Source organism: Gopherus evgoodei, chromosome 1 (genome assembly GCF_007399415.2).
Source record: "Gopherus evgoodei ecotype Sinaloan lineage chromosome 1, rGopEvg1_v1.p, whole genome shotgun sequence".
Classification (NCBI taxonomy): Eukaryota; Metazoa; Chordata; order Testudines; family Testudinidae; genus Gopherus; species Gopherus evgoodei.
In genome coordinates this window covers 165,740,244-165,763,224 of record NC_044322.1, presented here as the reverse complement: position 1 = coordinate 165,763,224, position 22,981 = coordinate 165,740,244, and the positions used below count along the sequence as shown (strand labels likewise).

Sequence of the window (22,981 nt, the reverse complement as noted above, 5' to 3'; positions counted from 1 at the left end):
TTTCAAAAAGAGGCACCTAAGAAATTAAACTATCCTAACTTACCTTAGCATGGTTACGGGGAGTAGAAAGGAAAGTTGACGGCAGAAGAACACGAGGCAACAAAAGAAGATCTCAGATGGATGACGTGATGTCCTGGCCAGATCAAAAGGGCTATTCATCCACAAAGAGATTAGCAGCAGATCATAGTGAATGGCCCACCATGATTGCAAACCTCCAGTAATGGAGATACCACAAAAGAAGGAACAACCTAGGTCAAATTCTAGAGGCAAGTCCAATCTCCTACAGTGGGAGATGCATATGTGTAGCAGAAGGCAATATTTAACACTGTGTGACTTGCTTCTTTCTAAAGTAATGCAGCTTCTTCAAAAATATTGCCTCTGGAGCTCTTTTCTCTCAGAACTGAGGTATCAGGAAGTCATAGATTTTAAGGCCAGAGTGGACCATAATGATCCTCCAGGTTGACCTCCTGCATTGGACAGACCATCAGTACAAGTTCTAAATAACTTCTCTATAGAGGGGCCAATGCAGGGCACTGGGGTGTGGTAATATCCTAAGCTTTTATTTCCTCAGGGCCTGGGTTCATGGAGGTAACAAAACACCCCATTAAATCACTCTACACACAAGCAGGGAAGAGTAATTCACTCGTCTATACAATAGACCTAGTCAATTGCTCAGCAAGACCTGAGTCAGATGTTTGGTACCTGAACCAAATACCTGAGGAAGGTGGGGTGAAAGAAGGTATGTGCTGGAGGGAGATACACAGTTACTAAATCAGAGCGAAACAAGATCTAAAGCGAGAGTTGGAAGTTATTAAAGCAAGTGGGAAATGCTGATGAGGGAAATTCTTCTTCTATTCAATCACCCGACTTCATAGCAAATGAAACGTCTTTACCATCAGTGAAGGAAAATTTACTGGTGTGTTTTGAAGTGGCAGATGTTGAAGTAAGGTTCTAAAGTGGGAGGTGAGCTAGTGAGATGGTTAACCCCTATTCAATCTGGTTACGGATACGGAATCTTTCCTTTATGTTGTGCATGGATAAATGTAAAAGCAAGAAAAAGGTGTGTGTGTGTGTGTGTGTGTGCGTGTGTCAATGATAACTGGACAAGGCTAGGGGAAAGATAATGATTCCAAAGAACTGAAAAGTACTAGAAAAATCTGCACTTAAAGCCACATAACTATGGTCAATACAATAATCAGGCCCTGGATCTATGTCAGTTTCTAATGATGAGTAATTGCCAGTAATTGAGAGATTGGATCATACAATTGTACAATTTGCATGGGCTGTGATACACAGTACACTGTAAGGGCCCAGTCCTGAGAGGTACTGTGTCCCAATCAGGGCCGGCTCCAGGGGTTTGGCTGCCCCAAGCAGCCACAAAAAAAAAAAGAAGCCGTGATAGCGATCTATGGCAATTCAGCGGGAGGTCCTTCGCTCCAAGCGGGCATGAGGGACCTACCGCCGAATTGCCACCGAATACCTGAAAGTGCTGCCCCACTCCCGAGTTGCTGCCCCAAGCATCAGCTTGATAAGCTGGTGCCTGGAGCCGGCCCTGGTCCCAATATAAAATGCTGAGCACACACTTAAGTCCTCTTGGCTTCAGTGGGAGTTGAAGATCCTCAGCGTCTTGTAGGATCTGACTTTGTAGTGACACAAAGAAGAATATAACCCACTGGATAGTTTTGCTGTAATGGTTTATGATGAGCTGTTTATTATATCAGGAATATAAAACAAAATGAAGGTGGGTGGGGTTCTCGTAAGTTCTTTACTGCCCTGTTCATGCGCTCCTAGGAGCAATTAGCCTTTAGACACTGGGCTTTTCGTTGCATCTTGACCACAGTGATTCATAAGTCTACATTCTATTTTTCCCTTTCTTTCCTGACGTTGCTTTACTTTTCTAGTCAGAAAACAGGTGTGGGAAGTAAAGGATGCAGAAAAAATCTTTTTTGTTTGAACAGGTCAGATGTACGAAAAGCAAGATCCTGGGCCAAATCCTGCTTGCCTTACTCACATGATTAGCCACCCCGTTGAAGCCAGGCATCTAGGATTTGAAAGGTGAACAGGATTTGACCTTTTATGTGCTTATAATTATTATAGCAAACAGGGCTTAAAAACATTGCACAGTCCAGGGTCGCACCCAGGAATGACACAAGAGCAACCTCTCCTCCGGTCTTTTTACACTACCTGCTCTAGTCAAAGCAATAGCGGTTGGTGACATCCACCACTCCAGATGGGGGAGCTGAATGAATGACTGATCTCCCAATCATGCAATGTGATTCACTGAATCAAAGTCTGGTAACATCTTGGCCATTGAACGTATGGGTATACATGGTAGGGCAAGGCCTGGACAAATTTTTGGCCCAAAGACCCTAAAATCTGACCAACATGTCCTGAAGAGTCATAGCTCAGTCACCCGTTAAGGGACAGGAAGTAATGGAGACAGAGAGCACTTCTGACAACAAAGATTGCCTCCTGGGCATTTCTGGAGAACATCCCCCCTTTATGAACTGTGCACCTACCATGTTTCATTGCTTTTCATCCATAGCTTTTCTTCTGTCTCAATAATGCTGAATAAGACTTTGGGGCAATAGGAAGCAGAAAATCAGACATGACTCTGCAATGAAATATGGCAGCAAAATGCCAGTGCAATTATGGATTGCCCATGGAGAAGCATCAAATTACAAAGCAGGGAATTGATAGTCCTGGATTATCCCCACCCTGCCTATCCTTTCTTGTATGCTGTTTGCATGTTGACTCCTCCCTCTGTTCTCACTTCATTGCCTGTGTGTTAAATTTTCCAAGAACCACCTTTGGTGCTTTCTCCCAAGCTGCCACTAAGCATGGGAGGAGCTCCGTGTAAACATCCTCAATGCCACCGTGTTATCCCTTATCTCCTCTGCTGTGATGCTGTGACAAAGTGGGAATGTTCTTAATGTTTCCTCTGAATACTGTAGGGGTGCCTCAGTTTCCCCTATCCATTTCTTAGGGATCTTGGTGGGAGGATCAGGGTGTATAATGGTTGCAGAGACAATGGTTACAGAGCCCCTGTGATACTATCTGCACAGAGAATGGCTGACACTCTGTCTCCTGGCAACTAATGGCCTAGGCCCCTCCTCTGCAAAGATGCCAACTGAAGATGTTGGAAAACAAAGAAATCAGGTGATCTCCTGGCCCAAGAAAGAGACAAAGGCCAGAGAGGAGGGGCTGGAGAGAGTCAGTTTGGGGCTGGCTGGGGATGTGGAGTGAATGCAGATGTGGGTGTCTGGCTCTCTGCCACCCAAAATGGACCTGGGTGAGGGGTCCTGTTCTCTGTACCTACAAGCTCTGTTTTAGACTGTCTTCCTGTCATCTAATAAACCTCTGTTTTACTGGCTGGCTAGGAGTCATGTCTGACTGTGAAGCAGGGGTGCAGGATCTTCTGACTTCCCCAGGACCCCGCCAGAAGCCTACAAGACACTGAACAGTGGGTAGGGAAGCTGGTGTGGTGAGACCATTGTGCCCATTGTGCTAACCAGTATCGTCTTTTTGTTACCTTGTGTTCCTCCCATCTCTTCCTCATACCCACCTGCTCTCTATAGCATTACTCTTAGACTGTAAACTCTATAGGGAGGAGCCATCTCTTTATTGCCTGTTAGTACAGCACCAATGTAATACACTGTATTACACCAAGTAATACACTATAATAATAATAGTCCCCCTTTGAGTAGCTTTGGTGAGACTACAGGTGAAATATGACATGCACTTCTGGGCATCTCAAAGCCACAAATGTCCTGGGGAGAAAACTAAACTTGCGCAGAAGGAATGCCAGGTCTCCTCTGTGAGAGATATTAGTATTCCAGGGAAAACTGGTTGAGATTTGGCAGTTAGGAGGCATTGGCCATCACCTCTTGTACCTGCGCAAAATGGGCAAATTTCCCCTCATGCAGAGGGACAGCACAAGGCCAATGCACCATTTCAGCCTTCAAAGTAGCTTTTCAGTGCTATGTAGGCTGTGTGGTGATCCCCCGCGCAGGAGTGAGCATCATCCCCTATTGTTAACCATGGGCTCCCAGTGTTCAGCAAGGAGGTAGGCTGTGCGGGGCATGCATGGAGCATAGCTTCCCAGCCAACATGCACAACCTCCAGGGTGCACCTTGGGACCCTGCCTCACAAGTTACACAGGGAATATGGGATCCTATTTCAGTAGATGCTAACCTGCAGATTCCACAGGACAAGGGCTGTATTTCTTCTGTTTGTATAGCACTGAGCATAACAATGGCACTCCATACTCAGAGAATTATAAGATGGTGAAATAGCCTCCAAAAGAAAAGTCACAGATGCTCCCTCACTAAGCTGGGACACTTAAAACTACATTAGGCAGAAGCACTTTTAACTGCGTGATAGGAAGCAGTCCTCTGTGGCAGGGGATGGGCCATATGACGTGATATAAGTTGTCCATCTATTTTTTTTGACTCTCTGTTTTGTGAAGCCCTGAAATTGAGCATAACCCCCCTCATAGCTTCAAAAGCACGTTGTGTTTGAAAACACTATATTAGCTTTTCTTTCTAATTTGTTTTATCCTCCTCTTGCAAACCCAAACAATTCCTAGACAGTGACTCGCAATGACTAATGCAGTCTGGGAGACTTCTAGGTGTCCCTGTAACTTAAAACCAGAAAACAAGCTCCCTAATTCAGTAGCTAGACATTCCATTGAAGACCTGTAGCTTCTGAGTTTTTATTTTCCTTCTCCTCAGGGTTAAACATGCTTTTATCTGCAGTTCGTCTCCCTCCCACACAAAGGGATAACGTAAGATCTGCAGTAGTTTAAGATGAGCTGTAATTCAAACATTCTTTGGCTACAGTGCTGCCTACATTCTAAGTTCTACTTCACTGGGGAGCTTCCGGACGTAGTTAAAAAAATGAAATGTGCTGTGATCTTACTGTAAAGAAGGGCGGGAAACCATAGTTTAGGCATGTTCCCAAATCATTCTACAGCTCTGCAAGACCCCAAACCTGTCACATAAGGGCGGGAGCAAGTTTAAAATACAGTTTGGGTCCATTTACACTGCCATGGTTTAGCCTTGTTAGGAAACCAGGGTGTCACAAGCCAGTCTTCCACCATGATAGAAATGATAGTGTTGTTGGAACCTTACAATGTAAATGCTGTGAATAAAGGCCTCCCTATGCACAAGAGGATTGTACTAAGTTTGTAACCAGGTGTGTGTCCTCATCAGCCATGGTTATAATGTGATTTTTAACTATCTGGGTATACCGGGATGTTTCATGCCTGCTTACGAGAAGGGTTGTAACGTGATGTCCAGGCTCAAACCAACTGTAACACCAGCATCAGCCTCCAAACTTGCCAACGTGTGAGACAAACCATGGAAATGTGTGACCAAAATTTGGCACACCCCTGTGCTTTGTTGTGTGTTGTCTCCATGGCTGACAGGGTTTAATGGCTTCTAACCTGTGTTTAAGGAAGTTTTTTCTCACTGCTTGAATTAAACTGCAAAACTGGTTTATTATTTGATGCATACAGTGAGGAAACCTCCTTAACAACAGGCATTATAATTACAAGCCATTAAAATCTGTCAGTCACAGTGTGACACGCAACCAAATGCAACAGTTCATTTGTCCGCCATGTCATTCCTCCTCTCACAAACAGCCACTTCTGTCCTTTGTCTCCATCACTTCCCCACTTGGCACCCTCTCCCAGTTCTTTACCCTCTTCCTGCTCTTCCCAAATCAGCCAAAGGCTGAAGACAAGAGAGCTCTTACTCCACTCCCAAAATAAGGTATTAGGAAACTACCTGGAGCTATCAGGGAACAGCAATGGTGGAGTGTTCTGGTGGCAATGGCTCCTCTTGAAGCTCTCACCTTCCTTCTTATCTGTCCAGACAGCAAGCTCATCTTGGGAGGTGGAAGGCATAGGCATCTCCTCAGAGTCCTTCGTAGCTCCACACTTCCTTGGGATATAGCTGGGCAGCAGATGGTGGCTTGCAATGGCTTCTTCCATGTGCATGAAGAGGGAAGGTGCTGCCAACACACACCTGGGACCTGCACATAGTGATGTCACCACCACAACCACACAAGCCCAGGGCATGCTCCTTGGACAGTGTCTCTTCCTTCCACTCCCACACCAGTTGGCAGCCATTGTGGACTATTGTCCAAGCTGCTTCAGTCCAGTTTACACTGTCAACCTTAGCAATACTGCAGGACCAGGAGTCTCAAGGGGCTCCAAAGTGAAACTTATTGTGAAATGTGTTATGGTTGAAAGCTCTGGTTTGGATCCCCCTAGACTCGTCTAGCAAGGCCTCACTCCCACTCCCTCCCATCAACCTAAGCAAGCTGAGAGTGCCACTCTATTAGCCTCAGTATTGTTTTCAAGACCTAAGATAAACATTTTCACTGAACGTGCCCTTGATATAACAGTGTTTGCTAAATGGTGTTTGTGGCCTCCCTGCGTGGCATATTTAAGCGAGAAACCAAAAGAATAGATTCTCGGTACCTCACCCATTTTTCTACAAGTGCACTCACTACAGTTGTGTGGCTTTTCCCAGGCAAAGGAGGAAAATTTTTGTGGGGGACCTTTGCTGAAATAGCAGCAGCCCAATACTGGTTGACATGTGTTTGTGCTGAGGAAAGTGCTGCTACGGGGTCATACTGAACTGAGTTACCAGTAATTCTGTCAGATGAGCATGTCAGAGCAAGCTTCCATAGAACATGGTTCTGTCTGGAGTGCGGCTTATATGGTTACTGTGGCCAGTAAGAGAGTTTAACCATCTGGAATTCGGAAACAGTTTTCCCTTAGTTCATTTTTTCTGACCATAATTTTACAGGAATTACATGAATCATCATGTGAGGGACTGTGTGGTGTCTGACAAGGTGTAATACAGAAAACAGATTCTCTTTATACTGGCTTGTTTTGTAGATCTCATTGACAGCATAAATGAAGGCAAATCTGATATATACTGTACTGCACCTTGCTGTATGGAAAGATGTATAAGTGGATTAATTTGTATTATATAATATAGTGTACTGACAAATTTAGTGTGAAGCTACAAAAACATATTTTAAAATATATGCACAAATGGAAGATTTAAGATTGAACTTTCAATCTTAGCTCTGTTGATCCACTTGATTCCCTGACATTAATGTTTCATTAATGCTAGTCGTAGGCATAGAATTTCATTTGTTTTTGTTTTTTTAAATTGCCAATGCCCCTTGTGAGTTACATTATCTAGAACTGTTTTGATGCTTCCTGAATTAAAGTACTGCTCAGCAGAGCCGACCGAATGCATTCTACTATGCCAAATGAAGTGGTGAAAGAGATAAAATACTGTCGAAACACCTACTGAAGACAGCAAGTCTCTTCTGAAACAGGGAAAATTTACTGTAATGTTTTGTATTTGAAGAAAATCTAGAGTGGGAGAGAAGATATAGGACTTCTTGGAAAGTTCTAATTTAATTAAGAAGCCAGAAACTTAATTCAATTGTTAGGTCTCTGCAGCACTTAAAGTTCTATTTTGAAGACTCAAGAGACCTAATAGGTCTTTTGCTGGCCTTCTCTAGAAGGGTATGGAATTTAAAAAAAAAAGAGTAAGCATGTCAGCATATGACTGGCAAACTATAAGGAAAATCTTTCTGAAATTGTGACTGATACCTCGCCAATGGCCTTTCACTATTGGAATGAAATAGCGAAAGTTACAGGCTTTTCCCTTCCTAATAAAAGAACAAACCAATACAGTGTGCATACTTGTCAAACATTTTATTTGTCATTCACACTAATTATAATATTGAATTTACAGAAGAAACTGTGGTACAAAGAAAGAAAGCAAGTCTCCATTAGAACTAAGTTAGCAGTCCAGCTGCTCGGCATGCTAGTCATCATGAATTTTCCTGTAGCACTGGACACTGCCTTCACTATGTACACTAAGTGTCTACTTTGACATGGTATCTAGAGACATCTTGTAGTGGGGGAAATCTACTCCATTTTCTTTTCCTATCTGGTTAAAAAAACAACAACAAATAAACCACCAGTGCTTAAAAGTTTCCCCTTCTGAAAAAGTTCAGGGTGACAGTGTTGAAGGAAAATGTGACCATTCCAGTACATTGCAACATCTGTTTTGTAAACATATCCAGTAAATGCTGAACAAATATACTCTGATGCTGTTCTGATAGGATCACATTTCCCATGCGTTTTCTATCAGATTTACCATACAGTCATTTCAGACTGAAAGTTTCTTTTTTTAAATGAAGTCATAACTGTCACAGCCAGAAAACCACAAAGAACCCACAGGTTTTTGCACATTCATTTCTTCCCTACAAAAAAAATAAAATAAAATAAAAAAGTGAAGTGTGTTTGACAGAGACCATGCTATAACTGTTTATAAAAGTGAATAAAAATGTAGTTAATTTTGAAGCCTAAAATAACTAAGTTGGAAAGAAACAAGCTTCACTTTAGTATTTTGCCAACACAAGGATAAGTTCATTAAAAACACAGAAAAATTTTAAAAATGCAGAGTAATTACAAGCACTAACAATATTTTGCTATGTAGCTTTTTAAGTCTATTTACAATAAATACAAGTAAGTCTGTTGATGCAACTCTTCTACAGTAAGGAGAAAAAATGCCAAGTGATCAGTACTGACCAAGCTACACTAAGAAAAAATGTTATGATGAAGGTAAACAAGAAAGTATTTTGCTCAAATAAAAAATAATCTATTATTTCTGAATTTTCAAACAAATCAATGAAAAAGGTCACTCAGAAAATAATAATGTATGTTTCAAGGACACAGGTAAACCAGGACACATATCAACTGTCTCAGACTGTGGGCCACTTTCTGGAAATTGCTTGTCTCCTTTCCAAAAAATGATTTATCATAATTATGCATAAAATCCTCAGTAGCAGTAAGACAGGATGGGCCTGACTGCCACTTACATGAAGGACTGCTCTGGCTGTGTAACGGGGGGATTTAGAGTGCGTATAAATGTAATTTATAGAGCAGTGGAAAGGGGCCTTCATGCAAATGAGAGTCAAGTCCTATATTTACTCAAGTCTAACAGTAATTTGACTGCTAAGCTGGGTTGTTTCAAACATGGTTACAAATTATATTTTGCAAAAGGAACATTCAAACCCAACCCTTTGGGGAAAATATTAATAATTGTCTATTTCAGTGGGATTAGAATCCTGAGCCGTCTGCAGGGGCAGAACAGTTTGTAGGGAAATGGAATTGTCCTTTTAGGTTTAATTCAACAACGGGAATGATAAAACTGAATTAACTTGAGAGGCACGAATACAGGAAATGTCTTGCTTAAACTTCCTTCTTTCACCTGCTAAGTGCTTTTGTACAGTCTCAAAGATATGCCACATATACTGTCCTCATCATTTGCTGATGATCAAGACAATTCCTTAAAAACAAAGTATGTGGCTACTGAGCATGAAGGGGGGATGGTTTTCAAAAGACAGATGTGGTTCGTTTTCTGGCCAATTTATGATTTTTCACGAGGACTTGTGTGGATTCCAGTCTAAGCAATGAATGAGGACTTTTTTCAAGGTCAGTGGAGATAAGAGACACTGACTATGCAAAGTGTCACAAAGGCTAGTTAAAGTTCAGTATGGACACTGTACTTTCAAAATATACTTTAACACGTTGTGTCTTCCACTTCTTTTTTCTTAGCAAATTTAATATATAATTATGCTGAACTAAAAGGACAATGCCAATTTACGTATTTTAAATAATAAGAAAACAACTTTGAGCTTCCACTGATATCCTTTGAAACATTCCCCCATTTTCTGCATGAGAATAACCTTATTGACCATGTTAGATGCTTCAATTTGTAACTTGTTTTATTCCAAAGTGCTTCTGCATCTGACCAAAACAAAGAAGCAAAACCTAACATATATATATATATATTTATATAAAGAAAACTCGAAAAACTAATTGTTTTAAATAAGTCCAGCTGTTTTGCTGCCTGCAGCCAAGGATCTTTGTAATTCAAATCCTTTAAAAAAAATTTTAAAACATCAAACACTGATCTGAAGTCCTGCTTTCAAATACTCTTCTGAGTTGACCTGCAATTGTTTCACTAATTTAAGAGGTACATTAAATAACAATCAGATCATTTTGAATGCACACATGTCAACATCAGCAGTTTGTAATTAACGAGTAGTACAACAAATGCATTCAGACCAAACCCTCTAATAAAATAGTGCCTTAAAATTTACAGTGACATCTGATACGTTTGTGCTGTTAACGATGGGCAACAGTGATGATTCCATAATAGCAGATTAGTACTCTTATAATGCATTTAAAATTTTCTACAGGACAGAATATTCTGTGCACCAGTTTTGAATATTCTTCTTCCTTCAGAACTATATGACTACAAAACTTTTAAACTCCACTTGTTTGATATTCTGCTTTCCAGTTGAGTCTGATAGCACTTTTCAGCTCCATTTACTTGTGATTTCTTAATTTCTTTATTTTTAGTACACTGGTATGTAGAGTGTTGTGCTGGAAACATTGGATGAAATCCTGACCCCATTTAAGTCAATGGGAAATCTCCAATTGACTTAAATGGCACCAGGATTTCACTCTTGGAGTGCCAACTACATGCTAGATTCTGTCCTTGAATGAGTACTTGACTCCTACTAAAGTCAATAAGAAGCCCAGACAAGATCAATAGCAGAATATGGCCCTAAATATTTGGTTGACCAGAGATGCTTAATACCATTATGTCTGCTTTACAAATTATATACTTCCATACTGCTGATCCTTCAAGTGGTTGTTGGTATTGAAAGACCAGCAGAGGAAAAGAATGACTGTATAGGGTTTCAAATGGCAAATAAAATAAATGGAGCAAAATGTAAACAATATGGCTAGATAACTAGACAACACATTACCCATCGTTATCTCAGCCTTTTTTCAATGTTATATATTTAACTTTGGCTGCTACCAAAAAAAAAAAAAAAAAAAAGAGCACATTTAAATAATAATAGTATCAACAAATAAGAAAAGTCTAAACATCAAGCATAAATATTGAGGAGATCATAATAGTACAGTAGTTGAAAATGACCTAAGGCTGTAGCCATTGCATTACACAAAGTCCAAAAGAAAAAAGTTAAATTACCTCATTGAAAAGGGGCTGATTCTTTCAGTTGACAAAGCAATAAAGAAGCAAGCATGATTTTTATTTTAAAAATGAAATCTTTTTGCAATATATAAGGTGCCAAAAAAGAAATAAAAGAAGTTAGATGCAAAGCAGGATGAGTTGCATCCTTAAAAAATTAATAATAATAAAAAAAATCCATATTCTTTGGAATATATAACTTGGTAAAAAAAAGTCAATGTCCAAGATATAAAACTTCTTATTCACAGCATTGCTAAATCAGAAGCATTCACAGTTTCCCTCTGGGAATCTTCCTATACTTCCTTATAACTAACACGTCCATATGATTAAGTATACTCACAAAAATTGTGTTAGATTTAAGTCTTAAAATTAGAAGTGAACTAAAGCACTTTTTAGGACTTTGGAGACCTCCAAAATCAAGGATGTTTGGAGGCCACTGGTCAGAAAACAGCCTGGGTGTCTATCTACCCACCTTCCCTAACTCTAGACCAACTTAAATGTTCTCCTTTCCAGAAGTTCAGCCCTTGAAAAAGGCTACTTTTCTGGAATGGCATCCCTTCACTGATTGGCTAACACCATGACATCATTCCTGAAGTACTGACTTTTGGATTGTTTGCTTATGAAAGTGATGTATAAACATGGCAGTGCCCACATGCAAGAAAGGTATTTATGGGATACCTATGGGCATCAGCAGATAAAAAGCACTTTAGTCCTGGCCCATCTCTACTTATAATTAATTCAATATGGTCGCCATACTGCTTCTTCTAGCCTTGCTGTGGTGCCCATGTTGGTAGGGGAGTTGCTGTGACTACCTTCTGCCTCCACCACATCGCTTTGGTTTGGAAGATTGGGGTTGAGGAGAGTAGACCCTGTGGAAGCATTAGTGCAAGGAGGGAGGATACGTGGGGGTGACCGATCTCCTCCAGACATCATGGAGAACTGGTATGACCCTGCTGATGTTCCGTAATAGAGATGGTAAGAAGGTGAGCTGGTCTGAAATGGGCTACCTTGAGACTGAGAAGAACCAGGATATGGAGGAGGGAGATAAGTGTGATATCTTGTGGCTGTGGTCATAGCAGACATACCAATTCCTATTCCTGAACTGACAGGCGTTGGGGTGTAGGTGAATGCTCCAGGATAGTGCATACGAGGATCAGAAATTGAAGGAAGAGTAGAGAACGGGCGATCAATTCCCACCCTGGGATCACTGAATGCTGTTAGGTCAGAAGCACCTAGTTTTTGAGAGAAGAAAAACAAATCAATTTTAAATGGAAGAAACAAGATTTTAATGAGTTAAGAAAGGACAATGCTTTCTCATGGTGGATCAGTGACAGGGTATTGGTAACACTGGCTATCTGAAACTTTTGAATTCATTTCAGTAAAGGGGCAATTAAGAGGATTGCCCATGCCCTATAGGTTTATATTTGTTTGCTTGTTCTCACAGTACTTACAGCCTATGCAACATTTCCAGCTTCAGAGTGCTTTATAAACATTAACAAAATAGTCATCACAGTGCCTTTGTGAAGTAGAAACATGATAATAACAAGTAGTTTTGGAGAGGGGGAAACTGAGACACCAAAGCTAAGTAATTTGCCAAGGACCACACATTGGCAGAAATGGGACACTGAATGCAGGTGTTGCAGGTTTTCAGTCCAATGCTTAGTCTCTTATTGTAACTGCCTTATTTGTCTGTCTTAAAGATGGAAAGCTCCTTAGAGCAGATTCTGTTTTTAGGTATACATATGTGAGTTCTGCACACTACAACTAATAATAGTGGTCCACGTTGTCTATTAACCTTACTGAAGTTAAGAAAAATCAGGTCTCTTTAAGGTGTCTGAAGTTGGGCACTGAAAAATGGAGTCTCCTGAAATCACTATTGACTTCTGAAAATCTTGGCTTTAAGAAGTCAATAAAATGACATCTATTGTAGATTTGTTTCCAAGCAGCATACTTTGGGATTAAAAGATTGAAGTGTTTTTTTTTAATGGAAATGTTTCACACCTGACTGAGCTGAACATCTGATATGACAGCTAAACTCTGCTCCCATTGGTTTGACACAGATGAAAGTGGGCTCCCCCATACCATCGACTCCTCCAAAGGGATTAAATAACCTGAACAGATAATGGCCTCCTTAAAAGGGTCTTCATCCTGACCAGATGAATGGAAGCTGTCAGTCACCTGAGGTGGCAGCTATCAAAATAACAATAATAAGAAAACTTTCCCGAAAACAACTCTTTTCAGATAAGGGGTGGAATCTGTATGAAAGGAGTGTGTGTACAGAAGGAAGCACTAGTATGTGGAAGAAGGAAAACAAAGCAGTCTGCTCTGACTGGATTGAAAGGTAGAGCAGACATACTACAGTGTCAGGTTCTGAACGCTTGTCATAGCCAGATTTCTTCAATGAGTTTCTAAACCTTTCTTAGTTCCTTAAGAGTGTTTTTGTGTGCAAGTGTGGGTTTTACTGGGGGAGTTACAATGATACAAAGAGATATTTTATGTTAATATGGAAGAGTATTTAAAATATAAATAATATCCCACAAACAAAAAACTTAATTACAAACCAGTTAAGGTTGCTTGAAGGCAAAACCCACCCAACTAGACCCATGAAAGCAAGGAAATTGCAAGTGAAAGAAGCACTCAGATATCACACTAACTCCAGTCACTGACAGATTCTGCATCTCAACAGGGAAACCACTTCCACCTCCAATAGATACAGAAACAAATGACACCCCCCAAATTCATCTGATGTGCTATAATGTAAAACCTTTTCACCGATCTCACAGTTTCCCACAAAAAAAATCTCATCATACAGTAACCTAGTGTGCATATTTCTGTAGTAACTATAAGTGAATTTCCTTGCGGTCAGAGTTAAGGTTTTGTAATATGGTCTGAGTGAGATGAACTCAGGGCATGTGGTGTATTTTTTTATCTGTTGGCATTGGAAGTGATTTTCCTGTCAGTGATAATGTTATGCCGGAGTGGTAAGGGAAGATGAAAGAGTGTTGCCTTTACATAGACACCTATATGCATGTATGAACCGGAAAAAATGGGGGCAAAAATATGTCTTTAAAAAAAAGAGTTTAAATTAGTTATCCTACCATGTTTAACACACACACACACACACACACACACACACACACACACACACACACAAAATCTGTATGTTAAAGGTGGTCAAAATGTATGGTTCCAAAACAATTTTCAACCAAAAATGTTTTTACATTGGTAAATAAAATCTTTCCTGGACAATTTTAGTTCTGTTTGAAAATTTCTGGTTAGTCAGCAAATGATTTTTTTCCCATTTTTTCTTTTTTCTTCCTCACTTTTTTTATTTTGCTCATGGATAAGGGGTGGTGGGAGGAAAAAAAGGAGAGAAAAAGGGAGAAAAAACAAAAATAACCAAAATGTTTCATTGCTTTGGTTTTAGCTTGTCAATGAAAAACCAGACAAAAACATTTCACAGAAGATTTTTTTTTAAATAAAGTTTTAATTGTCTACAAAAATCCATTAGCAATTTCCAGCCTGCTCTAATATCTAGCTGTCCCCTAACCTTAACAAAATAACCTACTTCTGCTAAGAAGCCCAGATAAGGATAGGTGAGTGATTAAAAAGTCATCTTTGAAAACAGTATTTTTAAGCAGGTACAACCCACTACAAGTCCAACAGCAGCATAGACTATAGGCCACTCAAGGGGTCCCACTGAGGTCAGAAAGATCTCTAGCTACTCCAACAAGGCCAAAATTTGCTGCCATGTAGTGAAGTGTAGAATTCATGATGGCAAACACCCAAATGTTGATTCAAGATGTGGGGTTTAATGTCAGTAGATGGACTGTGGTAAATGATACAAAACCAGGTGGTAAGTGTTCATTTAGAGATACCATTTTTATGTTGGCCTGCAAAGTTCTTCAGTGCAATTCGACAAAGACATAACATAACACAGTAAAACACAACACTTAAAATGTCAAAAACCCCACCATCCCCTCTTCAACTGTAAGCCCCTAATCTGCTGTGATCTGCTCTGAATTTAGAGTGAGGAAGGAAGCAGAGATGAAACATCCGCAGCATTCATTTCTTGGCAGATATTGCAGCTCTCCAGCTATCTAAACTATTTGTATAGTTCTGCATATCTCCCATTTCAAAGCAGCTAAAATTAATTTCTCTTCTGGTTTTTGACAGTGACATTCTGGATTTCCCCATCACCTAGCTAAAGCCAAGTAAACGTTTGAAATTTTTTTCTTGCAGACTCAAAATGAATTTCATCCCAATTTGAGTAAAAAGGTAACAACATGCTAAGAAGCTCCAACCACTGGTATCACTGTGGTTTGGAAACAGCCACATGGCTCTGGTGGTACCTGTTTAGTGCAAATAACTTTTAGGTACTTACTTGAGAGTCGGCTTGAGAGTTCTGCAGTGAGGGATGTCATGCCACTAGCTCTCCCAGGTGAAATTGGAGTGGCAGGGTGCACTGAGGGTGTGGCGATTGATCCCAAGTACTGGTAGGACTGATCATAGGACCATGGAGGAGATGGCTGTACTTGCCTTGTATCTGCAAAGAAAAAGAAGAATTGTGAGGTTATTTTTAGTCTCTAAACATCATGATCAAACATAGGAACTGAACCAAATGGTTTATACAGAAACTTATCATTACAATTCACTTCAAACATTCTCCTTTGTTAAGACACCTTCAGAGGAATCGCTTTTTAAAATGTTATTTGTCCTGCTGTGATTTTTGATCAGTTGAAGCTTTTTGATAATTCACATTGATGGTGGTCAGGGAAAAGCGGATTAAACTTCCCAAGGTGAAAGTGTCAATGCACAAACTGTTCATGGCTGAGATACATTAGTATTTCAGTCGTGCAGTGTTGTTGCTGCTGTGCCACAAAAGTAAGACTCACATGTCGCTGAGTAGAAGACAGCTATACTAAATTGTGACAATTTAGACTGGGATTTTCAAAGGATCCTAAGGGAGTTAGGTGCCCAGTTCAAAAGGATGTGGGTGTCTAATGCCCTCAAGCTTACTTGAAAATTCCAGTGTTAGTTCTGTGACAATTAATTTTGTTAGAGATAGTGATTACAGAAGGTCTGTTACTAGAGATGAATGAAACTACTAGAGCTGGATGAACTTCAGAATTAGGAGTTCTTGTGCAAACCTCTTGGAACTGAAAAATTGGGAAAACAGGATATTTCATTATTTTTGGTGCTTCTAGGTGAAATCTGGAAAGGCAAACAGTTAATTTTTTTAAACAGAGACGAAAGTTAACCAATTATTTTTTAGCCTCAGAACTAGTTTGGCTTAAGTTTGGGGTCAAAGGTTTGCAGCAGGGATGAGAGGTAGTATTTATATTTGTCCAAAGCAGTGTGTCCATAGTAGGAACCACCTCTTTTTGCCACATGCATCTGACGAAGTGGGTATTCACCCACGAAAGCTCATGCTCCAAAACGTCTGTTTCCCCTACTGCTCAAACTGACTAATTGTCTCTTTGAAAGAAGCAAATATCAGAGTGGCAAAAAGCTGATACTATGCACAGAATGGATACCAGCATGGAAAGAAAGGCTCAAGTTCGAGGTGAAGGACTTTGAGCTTCCATAAGAAACCACATTTGAAGGTTTCTTGAGAATTATGAGGAAGATATTTACATTTTGTTTCTTTCATCTGTTTGGAAGTGGAGATTTATCCAAAAGCAAAGTGGAGTAACCTGGTCTTTTAAAAAATTACTTGTAAGGCCACTTGCAGATTAAACCTACTAAATCAATCTAGTCCCATTGATTTCAATATGTTTATTCACCTGAGTAGCAGGATAATTGGATCCTGGAAGGACCAGCTCTAGCAGGGAAACTGTATAGTTCAGTCTTCTTGCCCATTCAGCCTTGGTGAATCTGCTGAGTCTGCTATCCCAGAAGCCATTTTTTTTAACCTATTTTATCTGAGGGGTTTTCTAATACCCACACCACTGCAGAAGGTCCCTAGTGAGCTTCCTGGACTCTCTGCTTTTCTTCTTTCCTTAGAGGAAGCTCCACTTCATTTGTATTTGCATCTGTTTTCCTTCACCACCAGTTATGGTAGGAAAACTATTTCAAAGAGGGAAGGATCTTGTAGCATGCCCTAAAAGTGGTCATACACTGAATTATTCTAAACTGCCCTGGAAGTTTATTTCACAGCGGAACCCCCATGACTCAGCATACTTATCTCCTGCTCTCACGTGCTCTGTCTTGGCCTGTAGGTATTGTAGAAGCGTGAGGAAGATCTCCACCTATGGAGATTGACATGTGACTGCCTTTGGGAAGGAGCTGCAGCTACCTCTCATCATTCTCTGGCTCTTCATGGAGAGGAACGATGGGAGGCATTGTCACACCACCTATTCCAGTTATGCCATGTAGATGGGTCAGCACCACCTTCTCACTGATTGTGTCTAAAACTGAAGGAGTCGGCAGTTTGAACACTGAGATATGAACTCTACCCTTCTTTTAATGCTAGTATGACTGCCTCAGTACTGTGCCCTGGCCAGAAACCCAAGAGTGGTGTATTTTGTGATGCAGGCACATGTCCATTAGCAACTGGACAGAGGCTACCAATATATTGGATCTAGCTCATTCAAGATCCACTGTCAATTACGATTGACCTGAGATGGATCTGAAGCAGTGACTGAGAGATGAAAGGCTCTGTATCCCATTACTAACCCCATAACCCATCTAAGTTTTCCTCAGGTAAAAAAAAAAATCTAAGTGCCAAAAATCAACCTTATATTTTGTTCCATGAATTCCCAAACACGTAATTTTCATTATTACTTGTCCTAGAATGGCCTTAAAAATGAAGAGCTCTGATTGGTTAACAAATTGCATACCATTCAATGATGCTAATGCAGCATAACCACCGTACCTGGGTTAGAAACTCACTGACCCCATCTGCCTCTTCCTTCAGTCATTTACTACCAAATAAAGCAATGAAAATAGCACTGGAAAATTCTGTAGGGTTTTTTTTTTTGCCGGGCAGCGGGGGTGGGGAGAGGGGTAGACTTTTGCCACTGTTTCAGCATTTAGGGCTTCATTCAACTCCCACGAAGGTCAATGGGAGCATTTCCACTGACTTCAAAGGGAGCTGGAAATATTTCTGATATCCTTCTTCAGTGTATCTTAACTTAAACTGGAACCACAAACTGCCACAGTTTAAAGAAATACACACACACACACACACCCCGGCAAACTCACCATTCTCTACCCAATCAGAGTAAAGATTTAAATGTTTCAAAATGTAGCAACCTGGGGTGGGGAAACTGGTATGTTGGGGAAAGGTGTGTGTGTGTGTGTGTGTGTGTGTGTGTGTGTGTGTGTGTGTGTGTGTGTGTGTGTGTGTGTGTGTGTGTGTGTGTGTGTGTGTGAGAGAGAGAAGTTAAATATATGAAAACCTGCTTTAAAAAAATCTGAGTTTCTTCCCAAACCACAGTGTCTCCAAAAGAATCTGCAGAGAGAGCTAGAGGTACTCCAGTTTAAGTTGAAAATAATAGGGGCGTTAGGGGCTTTGGGGTCTTAATCCCAAATAGGAGTGCAGAATTATTTAAAAGGAGAGCAAAACAGCATGAAGTCAGTGGAGCTGCAGTTGTTTACACCAGTCTGAAGATCTTGGCCCTATTCCTCCTGCATTTCTTCTATTGGCATGTACTTTCATTTCTGATTTTCATCATAGGAGAAAATATATTTTAAAAAATGAAAACAGTTACTAATTGCAATAAAACACTCCAGGGCAATAATTACAGCACAGTAATTCACACCTTGTTGTGTAGTCACTAGCTCTCAGCCTCCTGCCTACCAAGCTATTAAACATGATGTATTGGACCATCTTTCATGCCTTGTCATGTTGTAGTGCCATGAAAAAGTTGTAGTGTTTGGCTTTTTAGAAAACACCCTCGTAATGAAACAGTGCCAATGTTGTTTAATGGTTAATAAAATAAGCTTTGGTAAAAGACTCAGGTAAGAGGGTTAAAATCTCTTTCCTCTCATGTTGCTTCTTGAGGTCTCATATATAGCATTTTTCTAATGATTGTTGCAGTGCAAAATCAAAGCCTAATTTGCAGAAGGTTGGCATCCTCACAGAATGTTGGTAATTCTGCCTTCTGACCTGAGATTTCACTGTCAATAGTTTGTCAGCAGGTGGCGTTGGAGAACATTTTTCACTGCCCCCATAATCGTTAGCACATATTCCAGCTAATATGTGCTTGACACCAAATAATTGCACTACAGAAGTATCATGCTTTAACAGTGGTGATTTTCCAGTACTGTATGACCCACGATTGCAAATGGTAGTAAGTTTGGCTTTGAGCCCACATGCAAAATGCCATGCAACTATCCCAAGGACTGTCTAAGCTATTTATATAATACTTGTAACACTCTTTAGCCCAGTACAACTCACAACACCTCTGGTGCAGTTTCTTTAAGTACAACTGTTCTCTGAAAAGTGACTGCGTAAAAGTAGTGCCTTCTAACTTAGCAGATCGATTTCCTGTGAGTATTCACTCTCATTTGCTGACTTTAGGGACTTCTCCTTTTTTACTGTTCGTTAGCACTGCAGAACAAGAGTGAGCAAATACCTGCTAGGCAATGGAGTTGCACAGCTATAAATCAAGGCAAAATTTGGCCTACAGAACCTTTATTAATGGCGAGGATGCATGAGGAGGAGAGAACTCAGTTTGGCTTCAGAGCCTAAAGTGATTTTGTGGGACAGTCATTAAAAAACCTCCCAAATAGCTTTTTATCTGTAAACTGAGCATACATGACATATAAATTAGTGAGACACAACAAACACAGAGCTCCATGATGCCGTTTCTATAGAAGCACTTTTCAGAGCAGACTTACACTTCAAAATGCACAGCAAAATAAAGCCAGATGCTGGCTGGTGTAAATCAGCACAGTTTCACAGACTTCAATAGAACTGTGCCAATTTACCCAAGCTGAGGATTTGGCCTTTTTGTTGTGGTAGAGGGTGGGGTCTGTTTTATTCACCCACTCATTTCTAAGGTAAAAAAAGATCTTACAATCTGAAACTTCTTAATCATAGTGGTATAAAACTAATTCCTTAAAGAGATTGGAAGTTTTAAGTTTAAATGGTCAATCAGATATGGAAATCAGATAGCAGGTACCACTGTGCCTATGAGAATGCAGAGAACTTGCTTAATGATTATGTGAATTACTGTCTTGTTGGTATCTGGAAGGATACAATCTGCCTTTGGAGCTGCTTTGTGCCACCATAGTACAGGGTGAGACAGCAACTCGGTGTGTCATTGTGGATCAGACATTACAGTCTGATCTTAGCCAAAGTGGAGCAATGTGAGCCAAATCTCACTATGACATAGTGTGTTTACTGGAAGCTTCAGCAAGGAGCTGCAGGATGTGAGTCAGTACTTTATGGTGCGAGTCAGGATTGAGAATGATGCATCAGTAATCAGCAAGGTAATAGGTATCCCCTAGACTAGATTTGGGTGCATTTTACCTGGACGTCCCTGGCTAAACTAGGGTAAATTCCAAAGGCACGACAGGAAAATAATGTTTCATTCCCACAAACAATACATACCTAGCTAAAAAGTCTTATTATCTTGACATCTTGCCTTCCAGAAATGATTTCACAGCACAAGGGTCAATGGGTAAAAGGGAGTCACCCACAAGTATATACAAGTAGCAAGTAGTTGCTTAGCCAGATATCTGTATCAGTTAAAATTCCATAATAACATGAGTCAGTTGCCGGGATAGCATGCTGCAGACAAAATGTGAAACAGCCTCTGCAGTTGTCAGCCATTTCTCTCAAGTTGCAAAAATGTCTGTCAGTCACATGCAAAAATTTCTACCAGTCACATAGTGTCAAGCTTTGCAACTCCTCCACCATCCTGGCTAACACCTTAACGGGAACAAAAGGTGGAATGAAAGAAGGCTGGGATCCCATCTCAATGGCTGAGCAGAGACTTACTAATGTCATCCCAGAGGGAGATAAGAAATGACTAGGGCCATTAACTACTTTACAAAGTTTCACTGACTCCAGTATTCATTTGCTTTTCCCCCACCACCTGCATGATTTTCCAAACTTTCCAAAGGGAAGCCATTCTCATAATGCAAATTTCCCTCTCTGCCAGTGTGAGTAAGTCAGGAATGGTCTTGATTAGACATGTTCATTCAGAGAGGTTTCTTGCTGAACAGGGGCAATGGGCTGAGAAGAGGGAAGTTTTAGGCCTCAGGAAAAAAATGAAGCTATTTTGCAAAGTTCTTTTCATTTTTTTCTCTCATCCTCTTTCCTTTTACTCTCCTTTATTTCTCCATAATCTTTCACATGCCTTTCTCCGCTTCATCCACTGCTACCCTCATCATCTCCCATCTTCCGTTTACTCCTTCCAACCCTAGGTGCGCAAAGGACAGAATGGGGCCCTACAATCTTGCACTGATTTGACCTGATCTCCCATCCAGCAGCATGACCAATATGGCTCCATCACTCTCTCCCTTTCCTACCAACATGGGGCCCAACAACTCACAAAGACAAGCCTTAAATCCCAGCCTACAGCAGCACTTTGGAAAGCTGTCTCACCTATCAGCAGCTGAAAGGATTAGTTAGTTGCTTTGAGAAGGTGGCACTTTCCAAAGGGCAAGGTCATTGCTGGCAGCAGCAGACACACGAGGCAAATATTCTAATGCTTCTCAGTGCTGGAAGATGAGGAACTGGAAAATTACAGAGCAAACTGTAAAAATTCCACCCTCTGCTATTTCGTTATACAGGGTGCTTCCCCTGAACATGACACATGGTGGAAACTACTACGCTGCTCTGCCACACCACAGAGCCATTTCCCAGTGTAACAGCTGAAGAGATGTTTGGGATTCATGGAAGTGGGCACAAATTTTAGGGACAGGACTTTTAAAGCCACCTAAGGGATTGAAAATTGGAAATGAACAGGAATTGGGCATCCAAATCCCCACTGTGGCTTTGAAAACCTCACTCTACATTTGCAATGGTTGACAATAGGTCTTTTGGCTGAGAATTCCAGTGGCTGCCACCACTCCATTGTCTTTACATGCTTAAGGTTGAGCTGCCTGTTCCACATCGACTTCACTGCCTTCCTCCATGGGAGCCCGCTTTATATGCACTTCACAACACATTGTTGGCTCGAAATCTCTGATTGTGTGGAGCCCCCAGATTACCTCATGTAGCCCTTCCACTATATGAACCATGTAAATGAAGGCCACATCTGGCTATGGTGCACATCATGTTTTCATGGCACTGCCAAAGCTACTCACTCTCCATAAAAGGCACCTTCAGCACTGGCCTCATACCCCAATATTTACTTCTATTTCAGCGCTTCTGAGGTTTTGTGAAATGTTCAAACTGTTCAAGGCGTCTGAGCCTCGTCTCCCATGGGACTATGACATGCATGTAGCTCCACACAATTCCTGCAGTAGCATCAATTCCTTAGGTTTTAGAGCACAGTATGGGCTAGAGTGGCAACCTTTCAAAAGGTTACTCTTAATTGCACCCTATTAATTTCCCTTTACTGTGTTTACTATGCTTATTATTAATTATCATTATTATTAATATTATTATTGCCACAGTTGCCAAAATATGCTAGTTGTTCTACAACTATGTAAGAAGATACAGTCTCTACAAAGTGGGCATCCTATAATGTGAGAGACAAAAAAGAAACACAAATATTGTGGAGGATGAGACACAACAGGCCAAGAGGCTGAGGTGATGGCTGGAAGTTCTAGTATTAGTTCTGCTTTTTATTTATTTTCTGTGTATCGTCAGTCCCCAGCTTCCCCTCTATGGAGCACTAATTTGTCAGTTGGCTATTTTCTTTTAGGCATTGCTGCAGAAATGAGTCTTTAGGAGGCAAATCCCGCAGTGC

At 40.6% G+C, this 22,981-nt stretch overlaps 1 protein-coding gene across 5 annotated transcripts in view; it reads right to left on the bottom strand.

Moving 5' to 3' along the window:
- Window positions 1-7,728: 7,728 nt before the first annotated feature.
- The window catches only part of RUNX1 (RUNX family transcription factor 1), a 204,281-nt gene continuing 189,028 nt past the window's right edge, over window positions 7,729-22,981 (bottom strand). For all 5 annotated transcript variants that reach the window (XM_030578296.1, XM_030578270.1, XM_030578286.1 and 2 more), the window contains 2 exons: window positions 15,493-15,654; window positions 7,729-12,340 (listed from right to left, as the gene is read on the bottom strand). In XM_030578296.1, coding sequence (XP_030434156.1) covers window positions 11,847-12,340; window positions 15,493-15,654 — 656 coding nt within the window. In that variant the 3' untranslated portion in view covers window positions 7,729-11,846. The remainder of the gene's footprint in view (window positions 12,341-15,492; window positions 15,655-22,981) is intronic.